The 12,791-nt window shown below is 44.8% G+C and overlaps 1 protein-coding gene across 1 annotated transcript in view; it reads right to left on the bottom strand.

The window, feature by feature from the left end:
* Positions 1–12,791, bottom strand: part of NEURL1 (neuralized E3 ubiquitin protein ligase 1) — a 215,028-nt gene that overhangs the window by 59,832 nt on the left and 142,405 nt on the right. The window contains exons 2-3 of the mRNA XM_084841991.1: positions 8,451–8,692; positions 1,758–2,079 (exon numbers count right to left, since the gene is read on the bottom strand). Of these exons, the coding sequence (XP_084698117.1) occupies positions 1,758–2,079; positions 8,451–8,692 (564 nt within the window). The remainder of the gene's footprint in view (positions 1–1,757; positions 2,080–8,450; positions 8,693–12,791) is intronic.

Below are 12,791 nucleotides of genomic sequence, written 5' to 3' on the forward strand. Positions count from 1 at the left end.
AAATAACAATCCATGCTTAAAGAAATACTCTAAGCCTGTGCAGTTATGCATTTTAAACTCATTTAAATCATAGCATCATTATGAAACAGAAATACAATGGAGTTTGCTTCTGCTGCCCTGATGCTAAACATATTTACTTGGGAATAAGCACAGTTTTCTGTACAAAATAATAATAGATTTTAAAAGTAAAAATAATAAAATGAGCATCTGTAACCATGTACATCTCGGGCCAACTTCATCCTGACTATATTTTTTTTTTTTTAAGACATGATGCTGTGGCAACGAGCATCAGCCCCGGCATGGGATGACTATACTGGCCCAAGTGCTGACACCAGGCCTGTTTGCCCCTGTCCTCATCACTTGCCTCTCTCTGGGTAGCCATTTGGGGGGACTCCTAGGTTGCGGGGTCCTGGCCTTCGACACCAAGGTTTAAGACATTGCTGCATAACTGCTCAGTCTCCCCCACGCCCCAGTCCTGACACTAGGGCACACATTCAAGTTTTATAATCTAATATTTTTAAGAACAACCATTTCACTTAAATATAAATAACAGCCAACTATCCCTCTTTTCAGGTAAAGCATGGGCTACACATAGACTATGAAATGTATTTCCTAGAGAGATGAACAAGATAAAGGAGAACTCTTACAGAGTAGATTTCATGCTTCAGAATGTGCACCAATAGGGTGTCATAACAAAAAATCTTGTTATTAATTATATTTATTTTCATAGTGATTTATTACTTCCAACCCCACAGTGTTTGCTTGGCCTTGGATGTCCTCAGGAACAAGAGGCCAGAATGTAGGTTTACAAAGATGGCATCAAGCAGCCCTTTCCAATAACAGATATGGTCTATTCTGCAATACAAGCAGAATATAGCTGAAACCCTACAGAAGTTTGTTTAACACTCCAGCTTTACTCAGTCATATTTAAGGTCAAAGATGGAAGGTGACATTTTAAGGCTGAGATGACCAACATATGGACAGAGCCATTTTCTACCATCCATGTCAGTTCAGGACTACACAGTAAGATAGACTATACAACCTTCAGTCTAGAGATCATGTTGTGCTGTCTCCAGAAGGCTAGCTGTGTTGCAGCAAAATCAGCGAAGAAACTTGGGGCACCTTAAAGACTAACAGATGTGTTATCACTCAGTGGTAGAGCACATGCTTTGAGTACAGAAGGTCCCAGGCATCTCTGGTTAAAATGACTGAGTAACAGGTGATGTGGAAGTCCTCAGCCTGAAACACCAGAGAGCCACTGCAAGACAGAGCAGACTGCACTAGGGTAGATGGACAAACAGTCTGACCTTCCTACGTGGCATAAGGTCAAATGGCAATGAAATACAAAAGTGGTCTGTGAAAACACTATATAATGCTTGAGTTAAGCAAAGTTGCCGTCTGCGCACGCACACGCACACGCGCACACCCCCCCCAACTGATGATAATATGTCATACATCTGATGAAGTAGACTCTAGTCCATAAAAAGCTTATGCTACAATACATCTGTTAGCCCTTAAGGTGCCACAAGTATTTTTTGTTGATCATCTGTACGTACAATGTGTGCAACCCTTGTCCTTTCTGGTTATATCATTTCAGGAAGTGACATCACCAGAAATGGTAAACTCAGATTCCTTGGCTCAGCCAGTGGACTGACAATGAATAATTCAGGTAACACAGAGAAGAAAAGAATTTGCTCTCAGCTGTTCGAGGACTTAGCTTCCCACACCAAACCCACAGTTTTCAAATATGCACCTACCTAGTAGTTGCACTCCACGTGTGAGTCCGTATACATCAATCAAAGCCCACAGTGGTTCGGTGGTCCTTACCCCACTGAAGAATAACATGGCAGCAGAGTCATTAACCCGATAAAATACACGTCCCTTTTTGTCAACCCAGAATGCTATGATATTTCCTTCATTTGCAAACTCTTCTGGGAGGGCCTTGGCCCAGAATCCGCTCTGAGAAACGAGGTCTGGACATGCATACTTGGGCAGGGTTTCTGGGTTAATCCTAGAGGGATCCTTAGAAGTAAATCCAAGTCGAAGAGCCCCGCTCCAACAGCACTGCTTCTTCGTGATCTAAAGGAGGGGAAACAGCAACACAATCAGTACATTCACCTCGCATTTTTCATTAGGTGTGTGTAGATGACAGAAAATAAAGGTAAGTGATGCATCAATGCTTGTGATGATGGGGTGACGATTTGAGTATATGAGGAGGAGAGAGTTGGAGATCTGAGGCAACTGTCCCAGTGCAAGAGATGTGAAAGTATTAGATAAGAATGTGTAATGGGAGGAGGAGTTGTTGATGGAACTTTTTTATTGCTTTGAGAGTGGTGTCAGGAATGAGGAAGTGGTACCAAATAGCAATACACTGTGCGGGGTTCCCCAATCAACACAGTGATATCTGGTGGCAATTACTTGGAGATTTAATGTTATCTGGAGCCAGTTCATACAGTGCATTTTCCTTTATGTGATCTGTTCCGGCTGTCCCTGTATAGAGACCCTCATATGGTTACAGCAAGCGGAAATTCCCATGGTTGCAGCAACAAACATGGATATATGGCTGAACCATTAGCCTCTCTCACTCCAGCATAACCTTCAATTTCATGGTACCATGGTTGGAATCTTCTGTGTGCTGCACTGTTTTCTTGCTAATATGGATACACCAGGACCAGCTGAAGGCATGTAGGACTCCCTTTCAAATGTCATGCTGAAAGCGCAGATATTAGAGAGTGTTCGAGGGTGAGGTCAGCAGGGCATGCAACTTTCGGAACAGGTGGCATGGACTGGAGCCAACAGGATATATGTGTCATTGGAGATGGGAACAGGAGATGTCTTTCTGCTTTCCCCTTCATGCACTGAATGTACATATGGAGGGGCTTGAGTGAACACCCCTAATCTCTGATTCAGTTCAACTGGATAGAGCATTAGAAATATTAACAGATTATCCTTAAGTGAACCAGGTACTCTTTACACAAATGAAGGAATTAAAACCCATTCTTCTGAGAACAATGCCAAAAAGCTGGCTGCAGACTAAGCAAGAGATATTTTAAGAAGTCTGCTGTCCTGGGAAATAGACACATAATGATGTGTTCATGAGAATTTAATACTGAAATAAAATCATTGTAATTTGGAATTCCAGCAGCAAAGTTTTGAAGACAGGAACAAGACTGCATCGATGTTTGTGATCTACAGCTTCTCTATATATAGCTGCAATAGTAGCAGTATTTAGTGACAAAAAATCAAATTTAACAGTGAATACAATAAAGATATACAGTGGCAGCTACAAGTAACTTGGTGTTCAAGTCAGACTGGGGTCATTCCTTTGGTTAATTACATTTTGGTAGGATCCACACTAGGGCCATTTACCACTGCTGAAACATTGCTCCTTCACAACCAGCTGAAGGTGCAATTGTAATTATGGTTCCATACAGCATTTAATGTAACACTATATCCTTGTTAACATCCTATAATGGCCATCCCCATAGCAGAGGCAAAACAGCAGCATTAGACTGAGAGTCTAGGAATGTTTGTTCAGGCGTAAGTCCCATTCAGTGCGATGGGACCTTCTCCTAGGTAAGTGTACTAGGGCTGCTGCCTTTAAAAAAAATAATCCTGTAGCTGCACAGCAATGAAAAAAAAACTACTTCTCCATCCCTGGATTGGCAGGCAGGCTTCCCCCCATGCAGATATTCCAACTGTGGATGCTGCAATGACAGGCAGCTGTCAAGGAACTGGGGAGGGAATGTTCCTGGAATGAATGAGGAGCATCTCACTGCCCCACCAACTCTAGACATAAGGCACACTCCAAACCACCCAAATAGTCCTTGGCCAGTAGCACCCCATCAACTCCTTTCCAAAACAGGGGCAGGAAAGCACCTAAAATGTCAGTGTACACATTGAGCCAGGGTTGCTAGACATATGTGCCCCAGTTGCATCTTCCCTCAGCAGCAGAAGCAGAAACTTATAGCAGCTGAGGGGTGAAAGCGCTTGCCGCTGCTAATGTTGCTGGCAGCCAGCTTGAGCCCTGGAGGTTTCCTCCTGGCTCCTGCAGTGCCTTCACCAAAATCAATTGCTTCCTGTGGCCAGTTTGATTCCTTTCCCCCTGCCCACTGGGCAACAGGAAATGCCAGGAGCCATGGCAGCAAGGAAACAGGAAGAAGGAAGAGGAACCTCAGAAACACCTCAGAAAACACAGAAGAGAAGCACAAAGGGCTCCTTTACACGGAACTTTTATCCTGCTATTGAGATCGCTCACTCATGGAAGTTTGCAGGTCCTTTAGATGACACCGTGAATCTCCAGGGTGTATCCTGCAATAAATGACCTCTATTCCATTTTTAAATAGATCAGAGAAAATGAGGTATCAAATTGCCTCACTTGTGTTCCACTTGAGTTCCCTCCATGAAAAAGGAAAAGCAGCCGCAAGAAGAGGCGCTAGACAACAGCGCCATCTAGCGGCTGTGTAATGAAACATATGGAAGACGCTGGGAAGGAGGGGGAAAGGTGAGGGGGAAAGGAAGAGCATGTAAAGGGACCCTGTTGTGATGCTGCATTTAAAATGGAAGCAGAAAGCCCTGTTTTAAATGCAGGATTTTAGGGTGGTGTAGAGATGCTCCAAGAAGAGTCTACATCTGAGGTGACTGTGCTGCTGTCCCATTCTTTAAAACAGAGGTGCAAAACGTTAAGCCTGCAGACCACATCTGGCCTTCATGGGGTGCCCCAGATGGCCATGCCTCCTTCCTCTGGCCCCACTCCCTTTCCCCCAACCCCCAATCATTCAATGGTTTCCTGGCCTTTGCGCAGTTTTTTTCCCCCCATTCTAAAAGGCTGAAATGGCTCAGTCGCTGGCAGTAAGAGCTTTCAGCTGAAATATTCTGGCATTTTTGGTCTCACCCATTTTGGCTTCGGCCCCACCCACCACTGGAATGCGGCCCCCAAAAGCTTCTCAAAAAGATTATTTGGCCCTTGGGCTGAAAGAGGTTCTGCACCTACACTTAAAAAAAAAAAAAAGGATTTTCTGTAGGCTGAGAAAAGATGAACAAAATACTGGGAAAAAAGATATGCTACAGGTGGATAACAATGTTGTCTGACCTCCCTATAAAAAGTGAGTAAATGAAAGACCGCAAGCAGCTAGTATGAATCCAACCTTTGTTTGCCGCTTTTATCCTTACAAAAGTTCTAAAGACTTCTATTAAATCGGTTCATTTCTTGAAAACAGTGCCAAGTGGCTATGTTTCGCAGGACTCTTACCCTAGTAAAGACCACACTTGCCTCCGCTGCACTTGTCAGACTGGCTATATCACATCCTCTAGGCAGATAGTTTGGCTGCAGCAAAATGCAGTGAAGTGAGCCAACTATTCTAAGCATATAAATAAGGAAGCAATAGCAGTAGTCACATTCATCGTTTTGTTTTTTAAAAAACCATGGGATTATTTATCATAGCAATTTTGTTGCTAATCCTCAGGAATGCCTGGGCAGGACATAAATGGTGCTTTGTCATTATAGGTTTTGTACATTCTCTTATCTGTACTTCACACTACCCATACGAGTTGGCCAGTAAAATGATCAAATAATACAGAACACAAGACACTGCAGCTATTAAGGATTAAAAGTAACACAGTGCTGGGCCCAGGTGAGGCAGGAGACAGTGCCCAAAAGAGAGCAAGTGCCAGAGGATTCTGCAGAAGCCTCTCAGGCATGTTCTCAAATTCAGTTCCGTTTTACTGTTTATAACCCTAGGTTATCGCACTATAGCAGAGAGAGAAAAACCCAATATATTACAAAAGTAAAAGTGGATAAATTAAACATAGATTAGAAAATGACTAATAATCCAGAGCTAACAAACTTAACCTAAACATAACATTCCATAATACTGATTTCCAGTTTTTATAAAAAGTGTCTGTTAATCAAGCAAAAGATAAAACATACATAAAATAGCAATAACAATAAAACTTCTCTGCAGCAACCTTTTATGTCTGCCTTAAAAATTCTGGCATGGACCTCGGCTAATGCCATTAGGAAAGTAGCAACTCTTCTCAAAATCTATCATAGAGCTACTATCATAGAACCATATGGTTGGAAGGGGCCTACAAGACGAACAAGTCCAACCCCCTGCTCAGTGCAGGAAGCCTGGTTCCCAGGCAGTCTCCCATCTAAGTGCTAACCAGGGCTGACCCTGCTTAGTTTCTGAGATCAGAGAAGATCTGGCACATACAGCCCTTTGCTCATTACTTTATGTTCTTATCAAAAAGCAGGAAGTCTGTCTTCAGGCAAATGGACCAAACTCTTCTCAGGCTGTATACCATGGGCCAATCTACATTGCGCCCGCTATCGCAATGAATTCGGTGTCCCGTCGGGTTAAACGCTCTCGCATTAAAACGTGATTATTCACACTCACCCATTTTCCCCATTGTAGTGCTTCATCAAATGTGCAAGCTCGGTTCACACTCGAGCGCTGTGCTGTTTTCCTGCGCGCACTTGTCTGATCTCGGATGCTAAGCGGGGTCGGCCCCGGTCAGTAGTTGGACGGGCGACCACCTGGGAATCAGGCTTCCTGCATTGAGCAGGGGGTTGTTCTATCCCTTCAAATGAGATTAAGTTTTACCCCCTCCTATCCCCCACTCCAGATGTTTTTTTTAAAATTAAAGCGTTATCCTCGCAGAATCAGGGCTTCTCCGTGATGTTTTTTTTTCTAATTCAGGCATGATCTTTGAAGATTCGAAGTTGTGAAGCTATGTGATCAGTAGCCGGAAGACATGGGGCCGTCGAGAGCTGTGATTGGACAGGAGGGAAATACAAACACCGCCGCATATGGACAGGCGGGGGAGGGGACTACGACTGGCTACGGTAGCAAAGGCAGAAAATCAGAGCACATTAAGGGGAAATACCAGGATATTAGGGTATTGAAAGTGGGAGCACGGAAGTGGGAAATTCCGGTTCCAATTCGAGGTGGGTGTGAAAGTGAAAGTGTGCAGTGTGAAAGGCAGGCGGTGAAACCTCATTGGAAGAGAAAAAAGGCAGTAAGTGTAGATCCAGCCCAGGTCTGTCGGAAAGCAGTTGAATGCTAACCACTCTAAAACTAAGGTGGTTGCATTTGGCCATCACCATATGCCTCAGAAACAGTCTCTGGATGGACTGGAGAGACAGCAAGCCAGATTTTTAACTATTTGCAGATTTGTGTTTCAGAGAACAGTTCTTAGAACACCAACCTATCTGTTGCTAAGAGAAAATCCTCAAGTTCTTCACAAGCAATATTGGGTTTGTCTGATCAGGAAGGGAAAAATGTATCTCCCCAAGGTAATTTATCTCCCCTTGGCTAAAGTAGACATTTGCTTGATATGTACCATGCAGCTACATAATTAGTTTTTTCTTAATAAATTAGAGGCACATGGGGTGGGGTGATCCTTACCGGAAACACAGTGCATGGGGAGGCTTATGTTTTCCGTCCCCAGCAAGATTGGAAACAAATTGCCCTTCACTGCACAGCTAGAATGCTGGGGGGAGGGCCATTTGCATCAATGGGAATTTTTTTCCTAAGTGTTCTAGCCATAAATCTAGTTTGGTCCTCAGCTATTTAAGGTTGCAGTGTGGGAAGATAGTGTTGCAGTGGTCTCCTACATAGGAAGCTGCCTTATACTGTGTCAGGCCGTTGTTCCATCTAGCCCAATATTGTTGAAACTGACTTGGTAGCACCTCTCCGGGCTTTCACGCAGGATTCTTTCCAGCCCTACCTGGGGATGCCAGAGATTGAACCAGGGACCTTCTTCATGTAGAGCAGGTGGTCTGCCACTGAGCTAAATCTCCTCTCTGGCCAGGTGCCCTGTTCAGCAATCTCCCAATTTTGAGTGCTTGTTCTTGAGGACAGGTGGCCAGGACAGAATGGGTTTTCTATCAGTGTATCACCCATCCCACTGTTCAACAGTCCCCCTGCCTGAGGTAGCTGAGGTGGTCTCAGAACAGAAGTAGCACTGGAGTCCCCTTGGCTGGGTGATTTCAGCATTCATGAGACTACACTGTCAGGAGCAGCTCAGGACTCCATGGCAACCTTGCGGCTGTCCCAAAAGTTATCAGGTACCACTAATATCACAGGACACACTTTGGAACACATTTTGGAGTAAATGAGCTTCACTGAGTTCTATGGAACAAGGGGAAGGGTTCAAAGCAGCAAAAACATGTAGTGATGTGCTACACTTATCCTCTGTCCCTGACGGTCTACTCTCCAGTGCTGCTTTACTTTCATAGTTTTGAGAGGGCAGGGAATGTCACCCATGACAGAACTCAGATATTTAACTCAAGCTCTGCACTTGGTGAATTTCAGCCTAAGGGATAATTCTGCAAAATATGGAGTACCCTTCAGTATAAATACATCTGGCAAGACATCGTGAGGGTCTGGTCTACCACATCAGTTTTGGTTCTCACAAAGCAGCAAGTGGGAAAGGCACTGACTCACCTTGAGCCTGACCTGCTCGTAGATTACGATCGGCCTGTTGCTGAAGGTGATGGCATTGCAGAAGCTTGCCTGCCGCTTGACTACCTTCTGTGTGGTGTCCATTATGATCTGTGACCCCTTAGTGTGGGGGTGGAACAGCAGTGGGCTGATTGAGAGTGCTCCACACTGTGGGATGGGCAGACAGTGCTTCTGCTTGTGGTGGCATCGGTGAGAGGAAGCAGGAAAGGGTCCACCTATGGAGTCTGAGACAGAAAGGAGGAAGAGAGGAACTGAGCTTTAAAAAAAAAGTGGTGAAAACCATAAAATGAAATCTATCAAGGTTAAGCCATGAGGCTCATTTACAAAAGACCTAAAAGGTGACATAAAAAGCTGCACCAGTCACCATACATAGATGGTTTGATCATGACTGTCCGAAGCATCACACAACTTTGCAAACACATGTAGATGTTTGGAGTATAAGTAGAACGACACTGTGCAAGTGAAGAAACTAGGTAAATTTAGCCAAAAACAATAAGAAGAATGAGGGAACTGGCAAGAGTCACGCTCCAAAACTGAGCAGTGGTTTATTTGCCGTGTTTAATGCTATGGGAAATCTACCTGAACAACTGAACAATAGTAAAAGATTCAAGCTATTGAATCTCCCTCACTGAAATGTTTAAAAAGACTAGATAAGCAGATGTCAAGGAGGTTTGATACAAGACCTGCTTCAGTGCAGTACAGTGTAACTGCTTGACAGTTCTTGGTTCTGGTTATACTTTTTGATCATTTATATGTGTGCTTTAGCTCTAGCCCATAATTCTGTATCCAGTGTGGCATGAAGTGGCACGAGGCAGGTCAGGTTGCTCTGAAATGCGTCGGCAGTGCTTTGGAGTAATTTGGAAGCCCAGCCATGCCACCATTGCAACCCAGCCCCCAGCTCCTTACCTGGGCCCTTGGGACGCGTGCTGGCAGCCTTCTTCCTGTTCCAGGGAGTTGCCATTTTAAAAATGGTGGCAGCAGTGGTGACTCCCCGGAACAGGAAGACGGCTGCTGGTGTGCATCCCGAGGGCCCAGGTAAGGAGATGGGGGATCACTTGGCGTGGCAGGGAGGGGGCAAAGTGGGATTTGGCCATCTGAATCCCGCTTCAGCTCTGGAGGCTGAAGCGGGACTGGGGGGGGGCTGAAGCACCCTAAAGCTAATTGGGCTCTCCTCAGAAGCCCTGAAGCAGCCTCCAAGGTGGATCGGGGGTCCCTGCACAGCCCTATCCCTAACACCAGACTGGCAGACTATTCCTAATAACAACAATAGAGAAATAGAATACAGAGGTGGGGAGTTCACTAAATAAAGAGTGAGGAGGGCACCAGAAAAATGGCAGGGTGGTCTTTGGGGGCCTAAGCACAACAGGAATAAGTCAAGTTTCAATGGCACAGGGTGGGCCAACAGGATAGGCTACCAAGATCCATAGCCCCACAAATGTGGCTATGCACACATAGAGGAAGGCCCCTCATGCACCCAGGCTCCCAATATTGGTGGACAACCCTGCTGAAATGTATGCAGTCAAAATGTGCAGTGGGTGCTAAACAGTGTGAGAAGCTCTATCTGGGAAGACAAGGCAACAGATCTACCTGCGCATACAAAGCAGCAAGGCAATGTGAGCAAAAGAGGAAAGCTCGGGGACTAGAGTGGAGAAAAATAATAAAAATGGATAATGAAGACTGAGTGGTGTGCCAGGTGAGTCATGGGAGACTCTTAGGCTGGGTAGCATTTGGGAGCAAACAACATGGTTTAATGTGTCGTGGGGGGGGGATATTTTGCCCGACCATGATCAGCAAGTTATCCACCTTCATTACCCACCCTCTGCAGAGTGAGTACGGTGCCCACAGGTGGCTTACTGTGTCGTCTGTCAGGCTCCCTGTAGATAAATCCGGCAGCTCCGTGGATAAATTCAGGTGACAATAGAGACGGACTCCTAGAGCATCTAGAACTTCCGGCAACGCTGTAGCTGGCATGGCCAAACTCTGTGGTCGCTGTCACATAGCATCAGCTGAAGTGGCCAGCATGATCCAATTCCCACCACAGTGGCTGCTGGGATATGCAGCTGCATCGGCAGGAGGACAACCCAGGAACGACACTGCAGGTATGGGTAAGTAAACCACGGCACGCTGCATGGTTCCGCAGTTGTGTGGTGGGCACGTGCGTCCTAGTTTTCCTACCCCCCCCTGTGATTGTGTGAATGTGCCCTTAGTGTGCTATGAGTTCCATGAAGAAGGTCCCAAGAATCATCAGAGTGTTCCAAGGGTAATCAAGAGCGCTCAAATACTTGGAATCAAGGGCAGTTGGAGATCACAAAGATAGACAAAGCCTCAGAATGAGGTTAAACAGAGGAGTCGATAGCTTGGTTCTGGGGAATGATGAATAGGAACCTTCTAGAGGTTCCTGGCTCCTTGATTTAATTTCAGCTGGCTGGCTAAGCACTACAAAAGCTTAGGGATTCTGAGAACAAAAGGGACCATGAAAGGTACCTAGGTGGTACTTTAACCTTCTAGATTTGACCAAATTTCCTGCCAAGACTTTAAATTATCCAATGTAAGTTATTCTTAGGCCTTATGGGTCACTTGACTAAGGTGTTAACTTGAAGGTCAGGAAGGCATTTACATTTATCCATAGTTCCCATACTTGGCATATTGCAGAAGGGCAATTCCTCCTAATTAACCTAGAGGACATACAGAACTTCAATTTCAATTACAATTTCAGCTACAATAAAAGCAAGTGGCCTATCATAGTACTATCAGGATCCTTTTGCATGCTCATGCAGCCTTTTCCTGAACAAAAGACACGTTAGACAAGGTGTTTGGGTGATGTTCCCACAAAATGCATATGTGCAACCTTTCATGCCTGAGCTTCTCAGTAAGAAACTAAAATGCAAAGCAATCACTTCCTTACAGAAAATAGTTAACCACATGGATGCAAAGTAGATTGTGAGTGGATGGGGAGAATTTACAGTAAACCAGATAAAGCATCCTGCAAGAACAAAGGCAGAGTCAATCATTCATTAATGAATGGAGGAATTCTAAAACTCAACAACCCTGTAGACACACAACTTTTATGGCTTCTTCTGAAAGGCTGGAAATGGGCTCAACTTCAGCTGTCCAATAGAGCACACTGGTGCTATAGGTCTAAGAAAAATTGGCAGGGGAAGGCTTCTTCTCGCAAACTCACAACTTAACAAATCATCATTTTATTTTGTCGCAAAGGAATTTTACGTTAAGTCAGACTGGCTGATAAGTCTGGAAATTATTTGCTTTCTGTGGCACAACTCACAAATTTGGTTTTATAAAAATAATTTTACCGATATATCAAATCATGCACCTGTTCCCTTCCTGCTTATAGCATACTAATCCGGGCAAGCATTGTAGTTGTTCAGTCATTCAGTAGTATCCGACTCTTCGTGACCCCATGGACCATAGCATGCCAGGCCTTCCTGTCCTGCACTCTCTCCCGGAGTATGCTCAAGTCCTTATTCATTGCATCAGTGATGCTATCTAGCCATCTCATCCTCTGCCGTCCCCTTCTCCTTTTGCCTTCAGTCTTTCCCAGCATCAGGGTCTTTTCCAGTGACTTTTCTCTTCACATTAGGTGGCCAAAATATTTGAGCTTCAGCTTCAGTATCCGTCCTTCCAATGAGAACTCAGGGTTGATTTCCTTTAGGATGGACTGATTTGACCTCCTTGCATTCCAGGGGACTCATAAGAGTCTTCTCCAGCACCACAGTTCGAAAGCGCTCAGAGCTCAATTCTTCGGCGCTCAGCCTTCCTTATAGTCCAGCTCCCACAGCCATACGTTACTACAGGGAAAACCATAGCTTTGATTAGACAGACCTTTGTCGGCAAGGCGATGTCTCTGCTTCTTACTACGCTGTCTAGGTTTGCCATAGCTTTCCTCCCAAGGAACAAGCGTCTTTTAATTTCATGGCTACAGTCACCATCAGCAGTGATCTTGGAGCCCAAGAAAATAAAATCTGTCACTGCTTCCATTTCTTCCCCTTCCATATGCCAGGAAGTGATGGGGCCAGATGCCATGATCTTAGTTTTTTTAATGTTCAGTTTCAAACCAGCTTTTGCACTCTCCTCTTTCACCCTCAACAAGAGGCTCTTGAGATCCTCTTCGCTTTCTGCCATTAGGGTGGTATCATCTGCATATCTGAGGTTGTTGATAATTCTCCCGGCAATCTTAATTCCGACCTGTGATTCATCCAACCCGGCATTTCTCATGATGTACTCTGCATATAAGTTAAATAAGCAGGGCGACAATATACAGCTTTGTCGTACTCCTTTCCCAATTTTGAATCAATCGGTTGTTCC

This window comes from Heloderma suspectum, chromosome 3 (assembly GCF_057233095.1).
Source record: "Heloderma suspectum isolate Gila_16-S chromosome 3, 16-S_ref, whole genome shotgun sequence".
Taxonomy (NCBI): Eukaryota; Metazoa; Chordata; class Lepidosauria; order Squamata; family Helodermatidae; genus Heloderma; species Heloderma suspectum.